General features: G+C 53.9%; 12 protein-coding genes across 12 annotated transcripts; 5 read left to right on the forward strand and 7 right to left on the reverse strand.

Moving 5' to 3' along the window:
• Window positions 1–583: 583 nt before the first annotated feature.
• On the reverse strand, window positions 584–2220 carry A1O7_01153 (uncharacterized protein; the record flags this gene model as incomplete). The annotated part of the gene is made up of 2 exons (XM_007755192.1): window positions 584–892; window positions 940–2220. 2 exons carry the CDS (start codon window positions 2218–2220, stop codon window positions 584–586), a joined length of 1590 nt encoding a protein of 529 aa, XP_007753382.1.
• Window positions 2221–4009: 1789 nt separating this feature from the next.
• On the reverse strand, window positions 4010–4669 carry A1O7_01154 (uncharacterized protein; the record flags this gene model as incomplete). Its single annotated transcript, XM_007755193.1, has 1 exon — window positions 4010–4669. One exon carries the CDS (start codon window positions 4667–4669, stop codon window positions 4010–4012), a length of 660 nt encoding a protein of 219 aa, XP_007753383.1.
• An 817-nt stretch (window positions 4670–5486) lies between these two features.
• A1O7_01155 (branched-chain amino acid aminotransferase) lies at window positions 5487–6733 on the forward strand (the record flags this gene model as incomplete). Its single annotated transcript, XM_007755194.1, has 2 exons — window positions 5487–5523; window positions 5628–6733. 2 exons carry the CDS (start codon window positions 5487–5489, stop codon window positions 6731–6733), a joined length of 1143 nt encoding a protein of 380 aa, XP_007753384.1.
• A 353-nt stretch (window positions 6734–7086) lies between these two features.
• A1O7_01156 (uncharacterized protein) lies at window positions 7087–8346 on the reverse strand (the record flags this gene model as incomplete). The annotated part of the gene is made up of 1 exon (XM_007755195.1): window positions 7087–8346. One exon carries the CDS (start codon window positions 8344–8346, stop codon window positions 7087–7089), a length of 1260 nt encoding a protein of 419 aa, XP_007753385.1.
• A 728-nt stretch (window positions 8347–9074) lies between these two features.
• A1O7_01157 (uncharacterized protein) lies at window positions 9075–9622 on the forward strand (the record flags this gene model as incomplete). Its single annotated transcript, XM_007755196.1, has 2 exons — window positions 9075–9409; window positions 9460–9622. The coding sequence occupies 2 exons, from the start codon at window positions 9075–9077 to the stop codon at window positions 9620–9622; spliced, it is 498 nt and encodes a 165-aa protein (XP_007753386.1).
• A 165-nt stretch (window positions 9623–9787) lies between these two features.
• A1O7_01158 (uncharacterized protein) lies at window positions 9788–10516 on the reverse strand (the record flags this gene model as incomplete). Its single annotated transcript, XM_007755197.1, has 2 exons — window positions 9788–10282; window positions 10334–10516. 2 exons carry the CDS (start codon window positions 10514–10516, stop codon window positions 9788–9790), a joined length of 678 nt encoding a protein of 225 aa, XP_007753387.1.
• Window positions 10517–11687: 1171 nt separating this feature from the next.
• On the reverse strand, window positions 11688–12389 carry A1O7_01159 (small nuclear ribonucleoprotein B and B'; the record flags this gene model as incomplete). The annotated part of the gene is made up of 2 exons (XM_007755198.1): window positions 11688–12266; window positions 12330–12389. 2 exons carry the CDS (start codon window positions 12387–12389, stop codon window positions 11688–11690), a joined length of 639 nt encoding a protein of 212 aa, XP_007753388.1.
• A 584-nt stretch (window positions 12390–12973) lies between these two features.
• A1O7_01160 (60S ribosomal protein L11) lies at window positions 12974–13555 on the forward strand (the record flags this gene model as incomplete). The annotated part of the gene is made up of 2 exons (XM_007755199.1): window positions 12974–13124; window positions 13179–13555. 2 exons carry the CDS (start codon window positions 12974–12976, stop codon window positions 13553–13555), a joined length of 528 nt encoding a protein of 175 aa, XP_007753389.1.
• A 796-nt stretch (window positions 13556–14351) lies between these two features.
• A1O7_01161 (uncharacterized protein) lies at window positions 14352–15867 on the reverse strand (the record flags this gene model as incomplete). The annotated part of the gene is made up of 2 exons (XM_007755200.1): window positions 14352–15680; window positions 15730–15867. The coding sequence occupies 2 exons, from the start codon at window positions 15865–15867 to the stop codon at window positions 14352–14354; spliced, it is 1467 nt and encodes a 488-aa protein (XP_007753390.1).
• Window positions 15868–17253: 1386 nt separating this feature from the next.
• On the forward strand, window positions 17254–18393 carry A1O7_01162 (uncharacterized protein; the record flags this gene model as incomplete). The annotated part of the gene is made up of 1 exon (XM_007755201.1): window positions 17254–18393. One exon carries the CDS (start codon window positions 17254–17256, stop codon window positions 18391–18393), a length of 1140 nt encoding a protein of 379 aa, XP_007753391.1.
• Window positions 18394–19036: 643 nt separating this feature from the next.
• A1O7_01163 (eukaryotic translation initiation factor 3 subunit B) lies at window positions 19037–21433 on the reverse strand (the record flags this gene model as incomplete). The annotated part of the gene is made up of 4 exons (XM_007755202.1): window positions 19037–19459; window positions 19519–21064; window positions 21113–21258; window positions 21311–21433. 4 exons carry the CDS (start codon window positions 21431–21433, stop codon window positions 19037–19039), a joined length of 2238 nt encoding a protein of 745 aa, XP_007753392.1.
• Window positions 21434–21934: 501 nt separating this feature from the next.
• Window positions 21935–22960, forward strand: A1O7_01164 (uncharacterized protein; the record flags this gene model as incomplete). The annotated part of the gene is made up of 5 exons (XM_007755203.1): window positions 21935–21941; window positions 21995–22131; window positions 22188–22625; window positions 22674–22727; window positions 22775–22960. The coding sequence occupies 5 exons, from the start codon at window positions 21935–21937 to the stop codon at window positions 22958–22960; spliced, it is 822 nt and encodes a 273-aa protein (XP_007753393.1).
• Window positions 22961–23170: the final 210 nt, after the last annotated feature.

A 23170-nucleotide genomic window follows, 5' to 3' on the forward strand; every position in this document is an offset into this window, starting at 1 on the left:
CCGCGCAACTCCAGAGTTAGATACCCCGTACTCGTAGCAGACTCTCGTGGGCCGCTCCTTAGTCCAACCCCTTCGCAGCCGATGGTGGTGCAGGGTCAGGGTCAGGGTACTACTAGCCCAATGCATACCTATGTTGAAGCGACGTTCAACTTGCTAAAGACCCGTGAAGCGGAGATTTGATCCAGCAGTTCCTTCTGTTCACCATACGCTTGGCGAACGTTCGCGTATGCTTCATTGCTGGTTATTGTACATACATAATATATTTCATACACTGTCTGCTAGATTCTTGGTTCTGCGTGCCTTTGTAGGTACACCACACAGTGCGATGCTGGTGGTTGGAGCTCCCCCCTCTGAAGTGTCCTCCGCGTGTGCTGCTGCGCTGGCCAAGTATACCTTGGTGATGAGAAACGCCACACAATCCTTGCAACAGGAGCTGCAGCCTGGGCAGAGCTTGTCGTAATCGCACTTTTGAGGTAGTGGAGCAGTCAGAAATGGTCCGACATTGAATCGACAGGACCTGGCTCCTGGAAGCTCGTAGGCGAATGCTATTGTTGCGAGGAAATCTGCGACTTGCCGCGAAGGTTCAATGGGAGGACAACAGCAATGGAAAAATAACGTCCACCGAAGGCTTCACGTCAGCCGCCAAAGCAGCTGGGCCGTAGGTCATGTCGGCTCCTACCACAGCATGGTCGAACGTCCTGTTCGACTCGTCGACCTCCATCAGATCCAGGGCGGCTTTCATCCTTTCCGGCATGAACGGCTGGAGGAGGATAGCCATGATTCGAATGGATTCGGCACTCATGAAGAGCGCACAAAGGCCTAATGCTCGCTCCTCCGGCCTGTTGCTCTTGACAAGTCTCCAGACGGCAGTGTTCTGAAAGAAGCTATTCGTCTGCGGGAGGATTAGCATGTCGCTCTGCCCAAATGGCGGACGCTTACCTGTCCTATCAGCTCGCAGATGGATTGTACAGCCTTGCGCGGGTCTGGCTCTTTCATATGACTGTCTGCAACATCTCTCGCCGAGCAAAGGTTATTGTACTGGGCCCTAAGGATGTCATGGATTGGCCTCAGGGACTGGTCGTGCCCATTCCACTCCTCGTGAGACATCATAGCCGAAACATGCTCATCTTCTCTCACGGCTTTGACAGCTTCGTGGACACTGAAATGCTTGCTCCTGAAGACACGGTGGATGAGGTTTCCCAGACCGCCCCTCAGTAGATGATTATACGTTTCAGCGATGAAGGAGTTTTCATACATGGCGTCGTCTACAATGCCGCCATTGTGAGCCATGTAGAAGCGGATACAGTCCACGCCGAAACGATCCATGGCATAGAACGGATTCACACCATTGCCCGAGGACTTGGACATCTTCTGATTGTTCATCGTCCAGTGAGCATGAGTCAGAAACCTTTCAGTTACCGGCAGATTTAACGCCATGAGAAATGCAGGCCAGTAGATCGTGTGAAATCGGATAATATCCTTCCCTATCACTTGACAGTTCGGTGGCCAAATCGTAGTTGGATCGTTCTTGTGGACGAAGGGATACCCCGTCATGGTCAAGTAGTTGAATAGAGCGTCGAGCCATACATAGATGGTTTGACTGTCATCTCCCGGTACTCGGATGCCCCATGTGAGTCGCGACGCTGGCCTGGAGACAGAGAGGTCTTTTAATCCACCCCGAATCTCATCGAGAATAAAATTCATGCGTTGTTTCGGGACGATGGCGCCCGGATTCTTGTCGTAGTGCTCGAGCAGGGGTTGCTGGAAGGCAGAAAGTCGGAAGTGATAGTTGGTCTCCGAAGTCCACTCGACGTCCTTGCCAGTCTCGATGGAGACAATCTTGGTCAGACCCGTGGAGGGATCGAGCACTTTGTGTATCTGGGTGGTTGGATAAAATGTCTCGTCGCTGACAGAGTACCAGCCCTCATGCTTTGCCTCGTAAATGTAGCCGTTCCGATTCAACTCTTCCCAAACATAGCGAACCACGTCTTTGTGGTCTTCGTCTGTTGTGCGCATAAAACGATCGTAGCTGATGTTGGCAGCGTCGGCCAAATGTCTGAACTGCTCGGCGTGATGGTCACAGAGCAGTTTGACGTCTGTGTTGACCTTTTGCGCGGCTTTCTGTACTTTCATGCCATGTTCGTCCGTCCCGGTGAGCATTTTGGCTCCGTCATCGCCGCGAAGGTTTGCCCATCTTTTGAGGACATCGGCAAGGACCATGGAGTAAAGGTGGCCGACATGGGGGGCTGAGTGTCTGCGTCAGAAGGGAGATCCCAGAGCGAACCGCGGAATCACATGCCTGAATTGACATAGAAAATGGGAGTCGTAACGTAGTAAGGCTTGCTCAGGGCGGGATTTGAGGACCTCCTGGATTCAAGGGCAGCCGCGAGTCCTCGTCGCTGAAATCTGACCGGATGCCGGGCGGAGGAAGGCCACGTGCGTCGTGCAGAAGCTCGACATTGGAGAAAGAAGCTGCGAGCACGATGCTCGACAGTGAGCATGCCGGAGGAGAAGGTAGTGGTCGAGGGATCAATGCACGCGTGGCGGAGCTGGAATCGACACGCTCGGCCAGCAGCGAGAACAGATCATGAAATTTCCCCGCGTCACTTCGCTTCGCTTCTCCAAACCAAATGTGCGAAGCTGCACGGCTGCAAGGCTCAGAAGGCTCACAAGGCTTCCGATGAAAGGCACAAGGCTCGTTGCCTGTTGGGGCTCTGGTGTCCTTGTTTCCTTGATGACTTCTCTATGAACGCTAAATCTGTTCTACTACAGTATCAGAAACCGAAAGTCAATTCCATGATCAGCCGTCTGTTGAGGTGGGAGGCGGACTCGATCCAGAGCTCAGGCGAGCACAGCTCAACGACCTTGTGTCAAAGGTGAAAGACACGGCTTGCGCAACACTATTCTGCAGAACCACTCCACGCCGCTGGTACACTCCGAAACCCCCAGAGTTGGTGTCTGAAGTGGTCCTTTCCCTTTTCCTGGGCTTTCCTTTGTTGAAGTGCCCATTGTTTGCTCGGTCAGATGCACGTTCTGGACACGGTGGTGATATGTATAGTGTAGCCGGGAGCCGAACAAAGAACAAACAAAGATATTGTTCTTCCTGCTGCTAAATTTGTCCAGATTTCGTCTTTTCCCGCTTCCTGTAGCAGCCGATAAACATCGAACAGTGCTGACGTCTGAATCGCTCTGCTTGTGCAGCTGATATACCATCCTGATCCTGTGGTGCTTCCATAATGAACTCTGGGAAAGTGGTTTGAACCAATATCAGAAGTGCCCGTTGCAAAACCAGATGTAAAGGGCAGTACAAGAGGCGGCAGCTGACAATCGATCATTTCCAAAAATCCGCAGACCCTTATACCACCGATTTCACCACCGGAATGTGTACGACACGGAGGTACATGTTTTTATGCTCCCATCCGGCCACACATCGTTTCCGCAATGAGATCTGCGACTCTCCAAGCCTTCGTGGATGCCGAGTTCGCGATTATAACAGCTATCTCCGCCACCCCTGCCAGAAGTGCCGAAAGCGGGGGCTGACTTCGATGTATACTGGTGAACAGGAACGGAATTACAGCGATGTATGGCACATTCCCAGCCGCTGTTTCGTCGATGTCGGGTTTCAGAAGCTTGATCCATTCAGGAAGGAGGTCTCGGAATCCATATCACCCACCCTGCCTTCGCCGAGACCATCAATTGACGAAGATCCCTTGGCTCCACCATCAGCTCCGAGCAAGACCAAGGGAGGTGAACCCAACATCTGTCGGAAGCTGCTTCGTCGACTGACTTTGAGGAAACCGGCTCCCTGTTGCCTAAACCAGGCCCAGGAAGGGCCATATGAGGCGACGAGGATCGAAGGACGAGATTATCGTCTCAATGGAGTCATACCAGCTCGGTGTGAATCGCCACACTAGTGGTTGTGTCCGAAAACCGTGGGAAAGAACAAGTCCTCATATTCTAGAGTTGTGCCAATAGTTTGATCCAATGTACAACAAGAACAACAACGTTGTCAGCCACCTCTTGTTTCACCCTCCACCTCGATCTCGACGGAGTCATGTCTCGGGTGGTCCTTCTGCGTAGCAATGACGTCGCTGATCATTCCCGCCTCGCTCATCTCTTCTTTCTCCTCGTCTGCGCAACCGCAATCGTAGAAGTCGCCAATATTCGCACAATCAAAGAGAGGTTTCCCCTTGCTCTCGTTCACGACATTGTGGACAAAACATGCCCAGGCCGCTGCACTCGACCGCGACCCGGTTTGTGGAGGGTACTTTTTGAGGATCTGCTGGAAGTGCTCGGCACATTCACCGCAGGGATACAAGCGGGCGAAGAGGTAGACGTAACTTTTCAAGGCATCACTTTCGTCCTGGGTTGGCTTGTCTGGAAACCGTGCCATAGTGGTATGTAGGACTTTCCAGGCTGCTCGGCCGAGTTCTGCTTTCAGGGTCTCGTTCCCGAGTTTCCCCATAACATGCTCGCCATGTAGGGTATCCGGGGTCGCGGTCACAGTTGGTATGTCTGCGGTGCCAGGGCGTTGCAACTTGTCTTGGAAGCGGTCGGAGTACGACAGACCGCTCATGGGTCGCTCATGGTCTCGTGTCCATACGACGTACCATAGAAATAAGGCAATGGCGGCCAAGACAATCATAAATGGAGGCGGACCACGAGGCATGGTGAAGGCGAGACGGAGTTGTACGGGAACGAAGGTCTCCAGGAAACAGGTTATCGCAATGGAAAGAAATCAATGAAGGAAGGAGTGTTCAAGTATCAAGGCATCTCAATACCGTCAGGTGATGAATAAGAGCAAGACCGCACGGCACACGACGACTGACAGGTGAGATGTGAGAAACGAGATGAATTCGGCTTCGCATCTGAGATTCCGGGGCAAACGAGCCTCGCGTGAAGAGCAGGCGGACAGCCACAGCAGCCACCACAGCCACTGACGAGGACTAGTGCGGATGCGGAGGGGTGCGGGATTGAGAGTCACGTGCCTATACTCGACTCTAATGCTGGACCCTGAAATGTGGCTGGATGCAGACAACCGAGGGTTCATGCTCTCCTCCGATTTCGCTGGAGGTGGGCTCAGGAACAGACTACTTTCTGCCGAATGAGAAGGAGGCTGACACTGCCAACCGAGATCTAGAAAAATCGTCAAGAACCGTTTGCGAGGACATTGCTGTCAGCTCGATCTATACACGAGCACAAGTACGTGTTTGAGCTGCCACAGGGAAAACGTTGGCGGAGTTGTGCTTACAGCCGTGCAATCGGAATCCCACCGGCGGAAAAAGATTTCTGTTTGAAGAGCCTTGTAAAAGTATCATTTCCGTTGTGACTCCTCTGCATTTCGAAACTCGCGCCTGTGCTGCAGGGAAGCCCACGCAGGTTGAGGCTGTTGCTGTCCAAGCCCTAGCCCGGGAGCCAACAGACGATCGAGTAACAAGGGACGAGAACCCTTTCAGGCCATCTCAAGCTCACTACCTACCAATACCATGGCACCTTTTCCTCCTCCACCAGTCAGCACAATCGGTAAGCCTCTCATGCCTTGTCCTTGAGCCCTAAGAGGCAATCGTCTTTGAAGATAGGAGCAGGAATATTTCGGATTGGCGCTTCTCTGACTTATTTTACCCCAGACTGGTCCAACGTCGGGTTCAAAGTCCGCGAAGTGAACGGCCACATCGAATCCACCTTCCGCTACTCCTCCTCCGACAAGCCAACATGGAGCAAACCGCGCTTTGTCACCTCTCCTCACCTCTCAATCCACGGCATGGCGCCCGGCCTCAATTACGGCGTGCAATGCTACGAGGGCATGAAAGCGTTCCGCCAACCAGACGGGAGCATCACCATCTTCCGACCCAACGAGAATGCCCTGAGAATGCAACGGTCCGCCGAGTATATCTCTGTGCCGCCCGTGCCGGAGGAGCATTTCGTCGAGTGCGTGAATCTGGCGGTAGGGATGAACGCCGAATTTGTCCCGCCCCATGAGACTGGCGCGGCCATGTATATTCGGCCGTTGTTGTTCGGGTCCTCTGCTCAGCTGGGTCTGAGTCCCCCGGATGAATATACCTTTGTGGTATTTGTCATGCCAACAGGCGTGTACCACGGTGTCCATGCCGTCGATGCCCTCATTCTGGAAGACTTTGACCGCGCGGCGCCGGAGGGAACAGGAAGCGCCAAGGTTGGAGGAAACTATGCGCCTGTGCTGAGACACAGCGAGAGAGCTCGAAACCAGGGGTTCGGAATCACTCTGCACCTGGATAGCAAGACGCGCAGTGAGATTGACGAATTTTCGACATCGGGCTTCCTGGGCGTGCGGAAGGATGGCGACAAGACCACGATTGTGATTCCAGACTCGAAGAATGTGATTAAATCCGTCACCGCGGAATCTGCATGCCAGATCGCACAAGAGATTTTTGGCTACAGTGTCGAGAGGAGGCGCATCGACTATAATGAGTTGCCCGAGTTCAAGGAAGTCATGGCGGCCGGCACGGCGGCGAGTCTGGTCCCCATTAAAAGCATTACGATGAAGTCCAAGAATGACAAATTCGAGTATCCCGTCAATGAGAAGTTGGACCCTGGCCCGGTTTGTTCGCAATTACTGAGCACGCTCAAGGGCATTCAGCAGGGGAAAGTCAAGGATCAATTTGGCTGGAACTTCACGGTCACGGAGCCACCAAAGGACTTTGCCAAGGCTGCCACGAATGGTGGTGTAAACGGTGCGGTTGATGAGTTACCCTGAGTGAAGAAGGCTGCTGGGGTGCCCGTGACGAGCATCGAGCCCTCGATGTGGTGCAGGAAGTGTTCGGGAAAGTGATGGAAAACAGGTGCAGGAAGACATATATGCACAAGCAAGAAAAGCCCAGAAGTTGCATGGATGCTAAAAGCGGCCTGTACAGAACCCATGCATTTCAGTCGATTACCAATGAGAATAGCTCTATCATTAATTGGTGTTCCTTCACGTGCTTGCAAACGCCTCTACCATTGTATCCAGGATGGGTATCGGTATCGTCATTCGTCCAGTGTCATGTCAAGTGCTCACAGAGCTGCTCATGAGCAGAGTCGCACCAAGTATAGGTAGAGGTAGGACCAATGTCACTCCGGCATGGGTAATTGGAAGTCTGCGTCATCCAACTTTGCGTTGTCGAAGGGGAAGAAGTCGCTCTCAAATAGTTCCTCCTCAATATCAGCATTGTCTTTCGCCAGGTCGTCCTCCAGCAACTCATACTTCTTCAGTCGGAACCACATGTCGCTCTCGACCGGAGGCGAGCCGTACAAATCTCGAAAGTCTCGCGGGTGAATGGATCCTTGGTCTATCTTGACGGGCTTGGGGGCCGAGATGGCGGCGCTTCTAGGCATTATGGACGGAGCTTTCTTTGCTTTGGGGAAGCCGATGGTGTTTCTAGAGATGGCGGAATGGTTCGATCGAGTTGATGTTGGTGGGTTTCGTACAGACAGAGGAGCAGGTTTCGTGCCCGCGAGCAGATCCCGCTTCTTCTGCTCTGACGCCTGGGTAGGTCTTGTGGCAGCGGATGGCAGCCGAGGCTGTGGTTCAGAGAGTGCAGCAACAGCACATCTTGCCTCAGTTGAGTCTACTCTCGATAACGGACCACGCTTTCTTGGGCCGGCCGCAATGATGTCATTAACTTGCTTGTTGAGCTCTGCAAGCGTAGGGAAAATGGGCTTCCCTAGATCCTCAAGGCTCTTCTGAATTCGCTCTTCGTCCTGTTTTTTCCATTCCTCGTCCTCCTTTCTTTGTCGAATGGAAAATCCGTTCTCATCTTTTGGCGAATCAAAAGGGTAGGCTAGGCCGTGGCCGCGTTGTAGTTCTTCTGTAAGCTCATGGTCTTCTTCGAACGCAATTGGAGGATCTGGGAGCTCGACAGGTGCGGGAGGAGCATATCCGAAGTCCGGCTCTTCCTCCTCTAGGGGTTGCTCTGTTAGGACATCAGCATCGAGGGGTTCTGCTCGAGCAACAGCAATCTTTGATCGGTTTGAGCGTCTGCCAGACGTAGAAACCTTTTGCTGGGTCTTGCCCGGTTTTACTGTCAAAGGTCCGGGGGTTTGGAAAGCTCTGACATTCGTCGTCTTTGCCCCAAGAGGTGCTCGATTCCGTGGAGCTACTGGTGTGACAAAGGAGCCCTTGTCCTGTTTGCTGGGCCCATCTTTGCCGACAGTCTTCTGACCCTTGAGTGTAATAGGTAGGTTCTCGTCGTTCTTTGCTGGTTTGAAAGGAGTCTTAAGGTTGCCTGGGTGTAGTGCGCGAATATTCTGGTTGAGGGACTTTCCAGCGGCCGTGGTTTGACGGGCATGTACGAGGTTCTCCTGATCTCGAGCAGCTAGTATGTTCGCCATGGTTGATGTCTCGTAGCTATTGCATAGTTCGAATGTGCGTCCTAGTTGTAGCAGTCTGGCGTGTTTTGTTAGCCGCTGGAACCAGAGGCAACCTGAATCCCGACAGAACGCGGACGTACTGCGGATTGTTGACGCGATTGCCCCAGCAACCGAGGCTGCAGGCAACGGTGCCCTTGGCCTGGCCAGAGAATGGGGCTGTAAGGGGCGTTGAAACACCTGAGACGCAAACGGCGAAGCCTAAATCTCCGGCAGCCTCAACTTGAGAAGCCAATTGTTATTGGCCTGATGAGCGATCGCTTCCCCTCCATCCACCGCCCGCTGACTCCTAAGGCTTAACACAGTACTTGACAACGGAGCGTACCTGTGACCGCCTGTTGTATTCATCCTGACCAAGTATTCTTATCAAAAGCATCGACCGCTCTTGCACACAGTCGGCCCTCACCTCAACTTCAGCTACAACTCAGTTACCAAAACTCACAATGGATCGGATCAAGGAGGTACGTCTGCCAGACCCTGCACCTTCTCCCTCGTGCTCCTGCCAGGCACCATGAATTCATTTCGCGGCTGCCTCTGCTGCACCCATAACGCAGACCTTCAATCAGCTTTCACTTCCTGCTGCAGTCGTGTTCGAAATACCATCACCCGTCATTCTCTCTTCAAACCCACAACCCTGGAGCAACGCCCTTAGTCGTACTCATCGCCCGTTCTCGATCCTACGATCAGTCACCATGGCGAGCGCATTCGCTAATTTCCAACAGAAAATGAATTCTCTCCGCATCGAGGCGGACGAGAACGCTGCCAAAGCCGAAGAAATGAAGGCCAAAGTCAAGCAGCTCGAACAAGACAACCTACAGAAAGAACAAGAAATCACCTCCCTCAACCACCGCAACCAGCTCCTCGAGGCCGAAGTTGAGAAACTCGAGACCGGCCTCAAAGAGGCAAAGGCTCTCGCTGGTGAGTCTGCGGGCCACAGCACACAGAATGAAGCCCTTCAGCGGAAGCTTCAGGTGCTCGAGGAGGAAGCCGAGCAAGCTGACAAGACTTTGAGAGAAACCAATGAGAAGTAAGACCACCCCCTTTACGGCCAACGATTGTTCTAATATGTCCCCACAGACTTCGACAGACCGATGTCAAAGCCGGCCACTTCGAGCGCAAGGTCCAAGCATTGGAGCAGGCTCGTGATGAATGGGAGAACAAATACGAAGATATGGCCAAGAAGTACGCCGATCTCCAGAAAGAGCTGCAAGAGCTGGAGCAGAGCATGGGCAACATCTAATTTGGTACGGAACACCTTGGTGTCGGCAGAAGTGTTGGACCAGCTGGGTGGACAAGGCAGGATGCTTAGACCTCAGCCATACCTACGATACCACGGGCATTTGATACAGGGCGAATTCGAAGGCAAGCGTTGACAGTTTTCGTGAACGAGGATCCCACAACAGTGTTACGATCCGCCAGCTCGTCGTTCTCGAGCCTGCCTCGAGTTCCTAGACTTCTGCTTCGCTCGTGCTTCTTTCCGCTCTGCTTTGCCCTCGTACCTGAAATTCCGTTTCTTCTTACGCTTCTTCACCCCGTCTTTAGGTTTCTCTTTTGTCCAAGGACGTTTCTCTTTGCCGGACGAAGCACCTCCGTTTGTGGATGTGGGAGTCACTCCATTGTCATCCGAGTTATGTTCATCACTCTCCTGTTGCGCCCGGAATAGTCCCTCCTTCGAGACGTCCAGAGCCTCGACCGTCACCGTGGTGTACTTCTCCTCATCAACGTACTCTGCCTCGTGGTCGATCGGCGGTGGGTCGGAGTCTGAGATGCCTTTCCATTCCTCGTCGGAATCCGTACTTGAGTCGCCATATTGTTTATTGCTGGCTGCGGCAGGCAACCCCAGCATCGCGTTCACTTCCTCCACATGCCGCTCGAGTTCGGCTTTCCTCTGTTCTCTCAGCTATAAATGGTCAGTACAAGAAGGCAAGCGACCAAGGCACCCGTCGCCCACCTGCTTCCTCCCTTCTAGTTTCTCCGCTCTGGCCCGCAGCTCGGCAACCTCCTGCGCATGCTTGGCCCTCTGCAATTTGCGCTTGTGGAAGCCGGTCAAAAATTCATACCGAGCAGCCGGGTCGAAAGCGATCTCTTCGACTACGGTGGGTTCGACCCTCCGGCGCTTTGTTGGAGGAGGCATCTTGCGTTTGTCTACGGAGTAGACCTGCGTTAATCCAGAACATGGCGGCTTGGGCGGGCAGTAATTAGAATTCTTGCGGAGAGGCAATTTTGGGGCGAAGCATAATTCTCTTCACGCAGCTCCTCCAGCCTCCAATCGCGTCCTGCTTGACTTTACTCCGTACCTTCGCTGACCTTAACATGCGACCGAGTCCATTGAGTAGTGAGATCGAGGATACACAGTCAAGCCTTACCTGTCGCTCAATCGCTAGGTACTTATTCAGAGGCCACTCAATGATGAAATACGTTCTCATTAGTCAGACGCAGAATGGAAAGCCTTGGCTTCGAAACTCACCGCAGTCGCTGCACGAGGACGATGGTCCGGACGTGGTCTGAGATAAGACAGAGAATCAGTGGCAGTAGCGGGTTGCTGTAGGAGTGATGCTTCCGGTCCTGTGCACAGGATTCTGTCACTCTGTATGGACCACTTGACCTACACTAATAGCCAGCCGTGCACAACGATTTCAGATACTCGGTATAGTACACAGTACATCAATACATGGGCATACGGTCTGTGATACGGCTAGCACTTCGTGAGAGTCAATTCCGACGATAGCAGATGATGTACGAGGACTCCCATGTGGAGGAGCGAAATCGTGGTCGAGGATTGTGGACCTCAAAGCCCGCAAACAATACCTTGGTTATCGTTGCGGACGTATTCTATGCTGCGTGCTTCGCAGCGTCTGGCTATGCCTAGCCTTTGCAACGCTCGGAGCCATTCGAATCTGTTTGATTCGTGTATCCTGGCATGGCCAACCACTTCGCCTTACAGCTTCTTCGAGTCTGGCTCGGTATCTGACCCACCGCAGGACTCCCGCTGTTCTATAGTGTTCGTGCAGAATTGGATTGATGATCCCCATTTCTTCAGCGATCGCCAGCACCTCAGAGCTGTGTGATCACACAACTGTGCTGGCCAGCCCCCTCCACTTCAATGTGCCAATGCCTTGCACGCAGATCCAGGAAATGCGGTAGGTAGGCATGAACTTTTCCAGTATGGTTTGGGTTGCCGAGTGTTCGCTGTGCCGATGCATTCTGCACGTAAAAGTGTCGGAGGTTCTCGCACCCATTCTCTGGTACTTGTGTAGAGCAACTGGAACGATCTCGATTTTTCATCCTCGGCTCTTCTCTTTCAGCTAACGACCACCAAATCCTGGGGGAGGAAACCCTCTCCCCTGCCCAGGAGGCCCTCCGAACCCGGTAGGTGGTCCACCCGGTGGTCCTCCAAACCCAGGCGGCGGCCCTCCGAAGCCCGGCGGCGGTCCTCCCCTCCCAGCAAAACCTGGGGGCGGAGCACCTCCAGGGAATCCTCCGGGTGGTGGTGGAGGAAATCCAAACGGTGCGCCTCCAGGTGGTCCGCCGCCTGGTGCTGGTGGACCGCCCATTCCCACGCCTGCAACCGGTCCACCCAATCCAACTGGAAGGCCTCGTCCCGCTGGTCGCGAAATGCCCGTCCCGGCCTGTAATGCGCTCGGCGCGCCTCCCGGGGCTGAAGTGCCCAGCCTTGCACTCGGGTCTGATGGAGGAGGTCCTTCAACTGAACAGCTTACGATATTCGTCCCACGGAGAATCACCAGGCCTAGTGTGCGCTTCTCTTCTGTCTCGACGGCTTGGGAGGTGGCAGCGGAGCCAGGGGCACCGGGGGCGGAGGGCTTGTTTTGGCGCCGTCGGACTTTGCGGAATTCCTCAGTGTCGGCAAGGACGAGGTTCATGTGCTATAATACGAAGAGGTTAGCGAAAACGATCATGAAAGAAATGTATCCAGGGAATGAGCCGACCTTGTCAAACGCCAGCATCTGCCCGGTCATCTGGCGGCCGTCGTTCAGTGTCACGCGCATACGGTAGTTGATCTGACGGTCAAGTTAGCTTGGGACGAATATCTTTCCCGTTGTTGTTGTGGTATCACCAAGTTTTGCTACCACGATGTTAGCATGTCAACCACGTGGCATGGAATAATCTTCCAGGCTCACCATCTTCCCCTGTTTGTTCGCCATGCCGGGCAACTGTTGCGCAGGAATGCGACTTAACCTTTGGCTCGACTTGATCTCCCGCCGCAATGAAATAGAAGTATTGGAGATTGAATGCTTTAAAAAATTGTACTAGTGCGCAGTTCAGAGCCGCAGCTCGACTTCGCTCGCAACACGATGGCTGCAACGCACTCTTGGGACACAAGGAATGAGGCAGGCCCGAACTTGCAATGTTCTTCTTCTGTCGTGCAGGCTGCAGGCGGTGGTGGTCGCGAGACTTGGAGGCTAGGAAATTGATGCCCTCCAGCTCTCCAATCTGGGTTTAGCGTCTCTGCCAAGCCTCCCTCCGCGCACATCGGTTTTCGAAACTGCAGTCAAAGTTGCACCTCATCAACCAGCACAGCACCCGCACACAATAACTCTGTCACACTCGTTAACACCACCATTGACACGCAATGGCGGAAGGCAATGACAAGAGCTCCAACCCCATGCGGGAACTCCGCATCGCGAAGCTGGTGCTGAACATCTCGGTCGGCGAGTCTGGCGATCGTCTCACCCGCGCTGCCAAAGTGCTGGAACAACTGTCTGGCCAAACGCCCGTCTACAGTACGCATTCTGGGCCACTCCACACTGGCTACTTTCTCTGATATGTTGCAACAGGCAAAGCCCGCTACACCGTCCGCTCCTTCGGCATCCGCCGCAACGAAAAGATCGCCGTGCACGTTACGGTCCGGGGTCCCAAGGCCGAGGAAATCCTCGAGCGCGGCCTCAAGGTCAAGGAGTACGAGCTGCGCAAGAAGAACTTCTCCGATACCGGCAACTTCGGCTTCGGCATCTCCGAACACATTGATTTGGGCATCAAGTACGACCCCGCGATCGGTATCTATGGGATGGATTTCTACTGCTGCATGGGACGGCCGGGTGCGAGGATTGCGAAGCGGAGACGGGCCAAGGCCAAGGTTGGACGCGGCCACCAGGTCAGCAAGGATGATTCCATCAAGTGGTTCAAGACACGGTTCGAGGGTATTGTCCGATAGACGAGATGCGGATCGCTACGAATGAGGTGCGATGGCAGTGATGTTGTTGGGGCATGTGGGAAGGAAGACGGATCACCACCATCATCGGCGTTATTCACTAGCCACGAGACACCGCAGCCCAATTCACAAAAACCCAGCGCCCACGATGAGAACTCGCCGAGAGCAGATTTGCAACGCCAAAAGAGCAGTCCTTCTGGCAAGAAAACTCAAATCCGACCCAGCTCTGTGCAGTGGCGGAAGAGCACCCATCTGCCCGCCCAGCATTGGTAGAATTCAAGCAATTGACCAAATTATGTGCTTCGGATAGTCGTTGTAGCCGTCTTTATCTCTTCAATTTGTCAAGTCTCCTGGCCGTAGCGTATGTGGTCGATGCTCACCTCTCGCACATCAGAATATTAAGGGCACTTCACGACCGATTCTTGCTTCAGCTTGTCTTCATGCCATGCTCATCATCGGTTAGAGACAGGCAGGGCATCAAGATTGTGGCAAGGCAGGCAGAGGCATGAAAGAGCAGATACATCGTTGATATTGTATCCCCACAAGACATTACAGTCGCACGCTCTCCCTCCGAAGATAATAAGTATCAACTGTCCACACCACTAGATGTGAAAACTACCTTAACCCCAACGCCGTGCTTTTTGTGCATTACATTGCCCTTGCCATGACATAGCCAAAAGTACATCGTCGTCGTGGATGTCATGCTCATTGCGTTCATTGCAGATTCCTGTAAGACTTGGGCAAACCCATTTTCTCGAGAGATCGGATTCCTGGCCGTCTTTGCCCATGGGAATGGGGTTCATCTCCGCTGTGCATTCTCCACTACTGTGTCCGCATAGCTTGTTGCGACAGGCGAAGTTGGGGACACTGTGTTTGAGGGAGCAGACTGAACACTGGGGGATACAGGCGTATTTGGCTCCGTTGCTCCCGATACGCTGATCCTCGGCAGGTTCAGCTGTGGTAGTTGAGGTGCAAGACTTGCATTCGTCGGTGCTCTGCTGGGAGTACCTGCCTGCCGACTAGCAGCAGTCGCACGACGCGCAATGGCAGCCTCGTAAGCAGGGGCATCGCCCCATTCGAGGTAGTCGTACTCGGGCGGCCGGTTCGCGTCGCTTAGTTCCGGGGGCTGTAACCGTGCCTCACCAATGTCTTCTGAGCCGGTGCTTTCATCAGGCGTGAATCTATTGGCCGTGGGAGAAGAGTTGGATGTACGACCACTTGGGGGGTCATCGCTCTGTCTTCTTTCAGAGCCAGGGGTAGGTTGAGGATAGCTGTCTGAGCCCATAGTTGAAACACTTATAGCACTCCCTGAGCGCTCGCGGCTGTGCATCGATGTCGCGTCCGAAAGGCCTCGAGCTCGGCCAATGTTCTGGCCCATAGGTGCCGCTCCACTCAGCAGCCCACCTCTTTCCGAGTCGTTACTGTTCGCTCGAAGCCGAGTTCCATCGTGTCGGACCTCGCCCAGTGAGCCATAGGCCACGCTCGATACTCTGCTTTCTCGGCCGCGGGACTGATGCTCTGCAATGAGCGTGGCAGCCGAGACGCTGGCGCCACCGTTGAGGGAAGCGGCGCTCTCACTTGCCCGCTGCCGAGATTCTCGTCTCAGCTGCTCCAGTCGAGCCGTGTCTCCTCTGTCACGAGCCTCTCTTCGTTCACGCCGGCGTTCTTCTCGTTCTTCGATTTCCCGTCGTCGGGCCAGGCGAATCTGATATAAGGATTCCATCTGTTCTTCACGGCGGTTCTCTTCTTCGTCCGCTGTCTCGGGAAACTCCACGACGGTGTCCATACCACCTCTCTCTCCCTCCCGCCCGATCACCTGTTCAGTGTCTTTGGGCGTCCTTGAATACGCAGGTAATGTCATCACGGATCGCACGCTCGTGTTCCGGTCTACACCCGCACCACCTCCCGCGCCCGATTCGAGTTCACTGCCATTGTATGCGGTAGTCGTGGAAGAAAGATCTCGATTGCGGACGGCATTGTATTTTCCACGAGGCTGCCACTGTTGCCATTTCTGTTTCAGGAATTTTCCCGGGATATACTTCGGCCTCTTTCCTTGAACACGCCATCTTCGGAGCATGGTATAAAAAATGACGCAGGCGGCGATGAAGAGGACTATCCCGGCGAGTGCCTAAAAACATCAGGAACTTTCTCTCTTGCTAGAGGTAGGACCTACTCACCCCGATTATGACAGCATTTGCACCTATTCCCCCTCCTTCGTCCCCGCCGCCCAGCGGTCGGTTGTTCTGCCTTATATGTAGTTGACTTGCATCTGTGCTGCGTCTCCTTCGGCCTCGTATGGCTGAAGCGGCCGCCATGGCGGTGGAGAAGTGCGAGGAGAAGTCCAATCGACTGGTTGTAAGCGGTCAGGACTCTACCGGAACATTTGATCGAGGTCGCAAAGCTCACGAACCAGCGTGAGCGGCCAGACCCGGAACGAGAGATTTGTACGACCTGACGAACGGGGAATATCCTGCAAACGTGTGGGAGAAGAGTGGTACAGGTCAAGCCGTGGCAGAGTAGGTCAGCATTGAAAGTGCCGCTGTAGTAGGTACTGTGTACAAGGTACAGGTGCACGCAACAAAAATGTGGTCAGATTGGATGCTGTCTCTTAGCCATCGAAGTGGGCGGCATTGAAGACGTTAAGAGTTGGCAGGGCAGAAGCAAGCGCAGGGAACTCGCAAGCACCAAAGCCATGCCGTCAGCCTCACAGCGGCGTCGACGAGTGGCACGATTACGCTCATCTCTCAGGGCTGAACAGCCTAGGATTGGTGGTGCGGAGCTAGGCTGTGCGAGACACGCAGGCAAGGGTCCAAGGGTGCCAACCCGTCTCTTGTTCGCGTAATCGCCGAACTCCATTGGGTTGGCTTTGGTGCAACTGTGGGCAGGCGAGGCAGGCCGAGGCGGGCTCGATTTTCAGGACCTGAGTTCTCCTTCACAGCAAGCACCTAAAGTAAAGTACGGAGTAGTCGCTTCCTGAAACTTTTCTCGACGTCTCTATCTTGATTGACTGACGCTCGAGTCGGCACGACCTTGGCCTCTCGAACAGGGTGCTTCCCCTACTTCACAGTACAGTAAGCAAACTATGAGACCGAAAAATGCTCGGGAACAGGCTTAATGATGCGAACAAGACCCCGAGCATGCTGGGTGAGACGAGACAACGTGATGCAGAATCACATGCCTCCGGGACTGGAGGGGACTCGTACGAGGTAGCTCCAGGGCACAGACCCTTGCTTACTCGTACGCTTAACTTAGTGAGCTGAAAGTGAATCGGATGTGCTGCCCCTCTTGGCGAAGCCGCGTGTTTCCTCTTTCGGAATCGCATAAACAAAACACAGACCACGAACACTTTGCTTTGGGATTTCGACTCTGCAGCACTCATCATCCGTTGATTCAGCATCGCCGATACAACTTACTAACCGAACAGTCATGGCTCCCTCACGGTTCGACCAAGGGACCCTCAACACTAATTACAGCAGCATCCATTCGCATGAAGCCTTCGTAGGCGAATATCAGGTACAACTTGAAGCTTGCTGTCGCTGAAATCTACTAACAGACCCCGTCAGGTCATGTACACTCCAGGGTCGACTTCTCCGCAACTGAACCGCCCCAAGAAGTCGACTCGCTTTAGCAGAGCGGCCTCGTCAAAGTCGCAGCCGAGCCAGTCCTTCATCCTACCCAACATACCCAACACGTCCATGATCATGCCCGACCACGGTCAATTGCCGAATGTCAACATCCATTACTCCATTCCCGCAGATGAGAAACAGATTGTCGCGTCTCTACGCACTCTCCAACGCGATCTCAACGAAGCCATACAGACCATCAATTCTTTAACCCGCGAACGCGACGAAGCCCTGCTTGAGCTTAGGTTGCTTAGAGCTGCATCTAAGAAACAAAGCACGCCCGTGAGGAAAAACAGAGCTGCTTCACGCGTTGAGGAGGAACTGTTCGACATCAGCCGGTCCATGACTCCAGAAGAAGGTCCAGCCCGCCGAGCTTCACTGAGAGAGAAGACCTCAGAACCCAAAGGAGAAGCCAAGACCACCATCTCTGACGAGGCCCGTGTCCTGTCACCTGTCAACATCAACCCACCGCTGTCTCCCAACGCTGAGAAACGACTGAGCAGCAAGAACGAGGCCAACGCCAGGAGCAGAATCCAGCCCTACCAGAGACCAACAGTCAATGACACCGAAAACAGCGTCCTGGAAGACCCTACTGCCGCATCGAACACTTCGCGCCGCCGACGCCACGCTGCCCTCGACGACAATATGACCTCGGCATACATCATTCCGGATATCACTGTCAGTCAGCCCGCAAGAGCCGAGGTCTCAAAAGAGGCTCGACATGTCCTCCACCGCCATGGCAGTGACCCAGATCACAGTGACAACTGCACCGTCTGCCAACGCCTCACAGCTCCAGCTCGAGCATCCAAACAGCTTGCTCGCACCATTCGCTCCACATCCGCTCCGGCCGAAAAGCTTCCCCGTAACATCCGCGCCACATCCGCGCCAGTTGAGTCCAGACCCGACTTCACCGCCCAAGTCACCCACCTGATGAAGGAAAACATGCTCGAGGAACCGACATTGCGGCCCAGGATCCACCCCTGGCACGCTCTTGCTAATGTCAGGCAGCTTCTGACCGATCAGTTCGAGGAAGCCAAGCGGAAGCATGCCCTTGCGTGGGAGCAGTACGATGCGATTGAGGCCCCCTTGAACAGCAAGAAGCATGCGGCTGCGAGTGAACAGCTGTTTTACTGGTCGAAGAAAATGGAGGAGTGTCGGATCAACTTGGATCAACTGAGGGATGTCGAGGAGGGGATGAAAGACGACGAGAGTCAGTAGTGAGGCAGCATTGTACGGCTGGAGTGGAGTTGGGGGTGATTCAAGCTGCTGCGAGGCTTTGAAACGCACGGGTTGATCTATGGTTTTTGTGCCTATGTCTGTCTATGACTGCTCTGATTGAATGCCGATTGGTCGCGTGGGTTGGATTCCGAAAGCGTGCATTGCGTGGAATTGGGATGGGCCATGGCGTAATGAGGCTCTCAACAGTGTTGAGGTTGAGAGCCAGGTCAGGGCTCCAAGCTCTATGTACTGGATGGGGGGATGCAGGCAAAGCATTCGAAATAGGAACGAGGCATTTCTATTTAACCTTGTGACTCTGGTAATTCCTTTGGTGATCTTTGATGCGACATGACTGTTTTTGGCCCTTGCTACACGCTCCCGTCGATATGCTGCTGTTGAACCTCTACACGATGGTCTTCATGCAACATCTAGGTTTGCTGCGTACCCAGGGTACCAGCACGGCATCAGCGCTCGTTTCATCTGCCCCAAGCTCCGCAGGTCCTGAGCTTGCACGAGACAAATGCATTCGAGTGCGGACAACTCTCCTGCCTACGTGGATGCATAAATCATGATTTCGAGACGTTGCCATTGACATGCTCTGCTGATTCCATCCCTTTGACAACATCACGAGGGACACACGCGACTACTGCACGATCTCTTCCGTCTCGTCCAGCACCTCCTCGATGACCTCCTCGACGACCTTCTCGCCCTCGCCCTCGACGCTCCTCGTCCGCTGCAGAGCCAACTCCTCCTCGGGATCTTTCAGACCAAGCTCCTCCCTCTCCTCGGCCAACAGTTCCTTCTCGTGCTGCACCCAGCTGTACCATTCCATGTACAGCCTTCGGCGCGCGTCGATGACGGCCTGGTTGGCGCCCTCCTCCATTTCCTTGTCGAGCTCCTCGAACTCCTTACTATATTCGCGCAGGTTGCGACGGACGGTACGTTGTTCTTCTTTCGACAGGAGCGTCGGCGGTCGCGGCCGCCAGAGAAGTTGTTTGAATTTCTCCGTCGGGTGTTCAGCGAGCAGGGTGCCGTGGAAGGTCCAGAGACGCCAGCCGTTTTCCATCTGAAGAGGCAACGTCAGTCTTGGACGAAGGGGAAGCTATGATGGAAAGCATTTCTTACCTGATGTGTCCACACACTCGCGCTGGTGCTGACATAGCGACCCGTTGGATCCCAGTCGACATCCGTCACACCGTAGTGGTCCTCACTGTTCATCAACATCAAGTTCGCATTTAGATGTGCGGCGGTATCGTTTTCCGGCCTCTCGCCTTCATAGTCCATATCATAGAAATCAAGGTCCGAGTGCTGTTGCACCGAGACTGTCGCGACAACCACGAATCGGCCCTTGGGCGACCAGTAGATGCCGTTGCTATTCTTCTTGTCGAATGTCTTGACGAGCTTGAATCCTCCGATTCCAGGTCCTTTGACCTTTTCCGGAGCGAAGAATGAGACCGCCGTCTTGGGAAGGACGTTACTCCCAGCCACGGCTTCGCCCGCCGTGATGAGCACGAAGCGGTCGCCCTTGGGCTCCCAGGCGAAATTGATGACGGTATCTTTGAGGGAGTCGACGACTTCAACGGGCACGCCCTTCTCGCGGATGCGGAAGATCTCGAGGTTGGTGCCGACGGATTTCTTCGACTTGCTGTGTCGATCGACCTTGACGCAGATGAATTTGCCTTCAGATTGCCAGTGCAGTTTGGCGTCGGTGACATTGAAGAGGTTGCGTGTGCGCACAATCTCCTTGCTGGGCACCGACATCAATGCCACGCTGGCCGGCTTCGAGCCAATTTCGGGGGTCCAATAGCAGAGGAGCGATTCGTAGGTTTTGATTCCTTCGCGCTGGGTGATGGCCGGAGACCATTCAAAATCCATGATACCTTCGGCTTTGATCGAAGTCTTCTCCAGCAGGTTCATGCGGGGTAGTTCGTAGACGGATATGCTTTCGTGGGGTTTCATGCGAGCGACGTACTTTTCATCCGCTGACCATTTGAAAGCTGGCCATTGAACCTTAGCTTTGGGGGGAAGAGCTGCAGCATCGGTGCCCGGAGGAGGCGTCAGATCGTGAGCATGGAATGCTCGGAGTGGTTTGCCTGTCTCGATGTCCCAGATGATGATGTGTTTACCCTCCTCATCAATTGTTAGGGGTCCTTTTCCTTCTTCAACGACAATGGGTTGGTTCGACCAGGTGGTTATGTATGACTCGCCAGGGGAGAACTCGATCAGGCTGACGAACGGGTGTGGAAATTGTCTGATTCTCTTGAATGACGACCCTCCCCACAATTGCACGCCTTGTTGATGGATTGAGGCGAGATATGTTCCCTGAGGCGACCACTGGACAAACAGCTGTGTCCAATGCCTGCGGTCAACGATGGGCTCTGGCGGTTCTTTCTTTTGGTTCCAGAAAACACCGACATTGTCACCGCGGAACATGACGAATTGATCTCGAGCTTGCGGGTCGAAGAGCCATGATCTGAGATGTTCTCGGTCTGCAAAAGGCTCAATCTCGGGTGGATGGTATTCCTCGTCTATCCTTCCTTCTCTGCCGTACTTTTCAATTTCTGTGAGCTTGTTGACAGCGAGGGTGTGTCTCTTGTCGAGTGGTTGTCCGTGCAGCTGTTTCGTGGCGGCGACCGCTTGTTCGGGGGTTTGATATTCGACAAAGGCAAAACTGTATTGGATTAGGCCCAGCAACAAGAATTGACAACATGTAACATACCCCTCAGACATGCCTTCATCATTCATGGGCATAAAAATGGATTCCTCGCCGTCCTTGATTCTGCCAACCGAGTTCAGTCTCTTGAGCAGGAACTTTATGAGTTTGGCCTTCTGCTCTTGGTTGACTAGTGGAAGGCCGTCGATGACCTGTTCAGGTCAGTGTGTCGTTCTCAAGCACCTTAGCTTCCAGCATACGTACAACGAAAGTGTCGAGGCCCTCTTCCATGCGCACATCGTAGCGCTCTTTGAGATCACTGAAGTCGATGTTCTCAAGATCGTCATCGTAATCGTGGTCGGACAGCTGGTCGAATCCTGGAGCCATGCTTGCGGTTATCGTTGATCTGACTATGCTGTGTCGTCGCCTGCAGCGGAACAGTTCACACGGCGCGGGCAGGCACTGATTGATATGGACTTGATGAACTGGAAGTTCTCGAGTGTGGGTCTGTGTCGGCGCCAAGCGTGCGGCGTGACCTGCAACGCTTAGTCATTCAAGTTGGAGACGCTCCCGCATCTTCACCATCGCGGTTTACTCTGAAGCCCACCACGAAACATCTTCCAGCAGCGCGGTTCCTCTGGCCAGCCCGTCGCATAGCCTTGCTCTACCTGCTCGGCTGAATCGCGCGCTGGGTGCCTCACCTAAGAGTGCGGCGATTATTGCGCGCCTCTGCTGCTCAGCGCAAGCCTGTCAGTAGCCGATGAGCGGGCGGTGGAGGATGTCGATGGGCGCATGACTTGTCACTCACCTCGACCTGTTCGTCACCTCTTTTTGTGACTGTTACTTCTGCTTCTAGCTCCTCTCTCCACTTCGAGAAACCTGGTCGCCATGTCATGTGAGTCTGCTGCGACTGTCATGCTGGGTTCCGTTTTATTGACAACTGAGCAGTGCCTGCCGAAGTCCGCGCACGCTATGTTACAATCATAGACTCAATCCTCGAGAATGCTGATCTCACCACAATCACAACCAAAAGCATCCGGCAAGGCATACAAGACCGGGTGGAATATGATATCACTCCGCAGAAGGTGGGTACAAGCATTGGGGTCTCCCCTGGAGAGGGATTATTGACTCACGATATCAGAATGCTATCAAGGGTTTGATTGGCGAACGGTTTGACATTGCGAACGCGAAGCGAAATGGTGAACCTACAGTGGTACCGTCTGTCGAGGCAGTGGAACCTGCAGAAACGGCACGGCAGACTAATGGTGTTCACCATTCATCTGAGAGCTCACCCGCCAAGCGCGTGGCAGAGAGTGACGAGGTTTCAGATGTAGCAGATACACCCCCACCAAAGAAGAGGCAGAAGGCTACAGTCGACGCCGATGCCGCATTTGCGGCCAAGCTGCAGGCCGAGGAGGATAAGATGGCGCGACCAACCCGAGGCGGCGGGACTCGGAAATCCGCCCCTGCGAAAAAGAAGAAGAAGAAGCCCAAGAAAGATCGCATAACGGCCTCGGATGATTCTGAAATCGATGGAGAGGAAAAAGAGTCTAAACCTAAGCGGGATACAGGATTCCATGTATGTCGTGTGCATCACTGTACCTGCACAATCCACTGACAGATTTAGAAACCGCTGAATCTGTCTCCGGCACTTTCAAATCTCTTTGACGGCGAGACTCAGGTAAGAAATGCCGCTTTGTTTGAGTAATCGCCCCTAACGCCGAGCAGATGTCGAGACCTCAGATCACCAAACGGATCTGGGCCTACATCAAGGGTAACGACCTGCAGGATCCGAGCGATAAGCGCTTTATTATCTGCGATGCCCGGATGCGAGAGGTCTTCAAGCAAGATAAGGTCCATATGTTCACCATGACCAAGTTGATATCCCAACAGGTTTACAACCCGGACGAATGAGCTTTCTGGTGGCCTCCCGCTAGGAAGCGTGTGACCACGGGCTTGGATCATTAGAGCAATATTGCCTTCTCTGTGCTTCATCAGTGCTTGATGAGCCTTTAGCGACATAATGCTTCGACGAGAGGTCGGCAACAGGCGCTGTAACGGCAGGAGTCGGACCAAAACATTGAGGGAGCTCTCTTTCGCTCACATGGATCTCAGCACATGATT

The sequence above is a fragment of the Cladophialophora yegresii genome (assembly GCF_000585515.1).
Source record: "Cladophialophora yegresii CBS 114405 chromosome Unknown aczIN-supercont1.1, whole genome shotgun sequence".
Taxonomy (NCBI): Eukaryota; Fungi; Ascomycota; class Eurotiomycetes; order Chaetothyriales; family Herpotrichiellaceae; genus Cladophialophora; species Cladophialophora yegresii.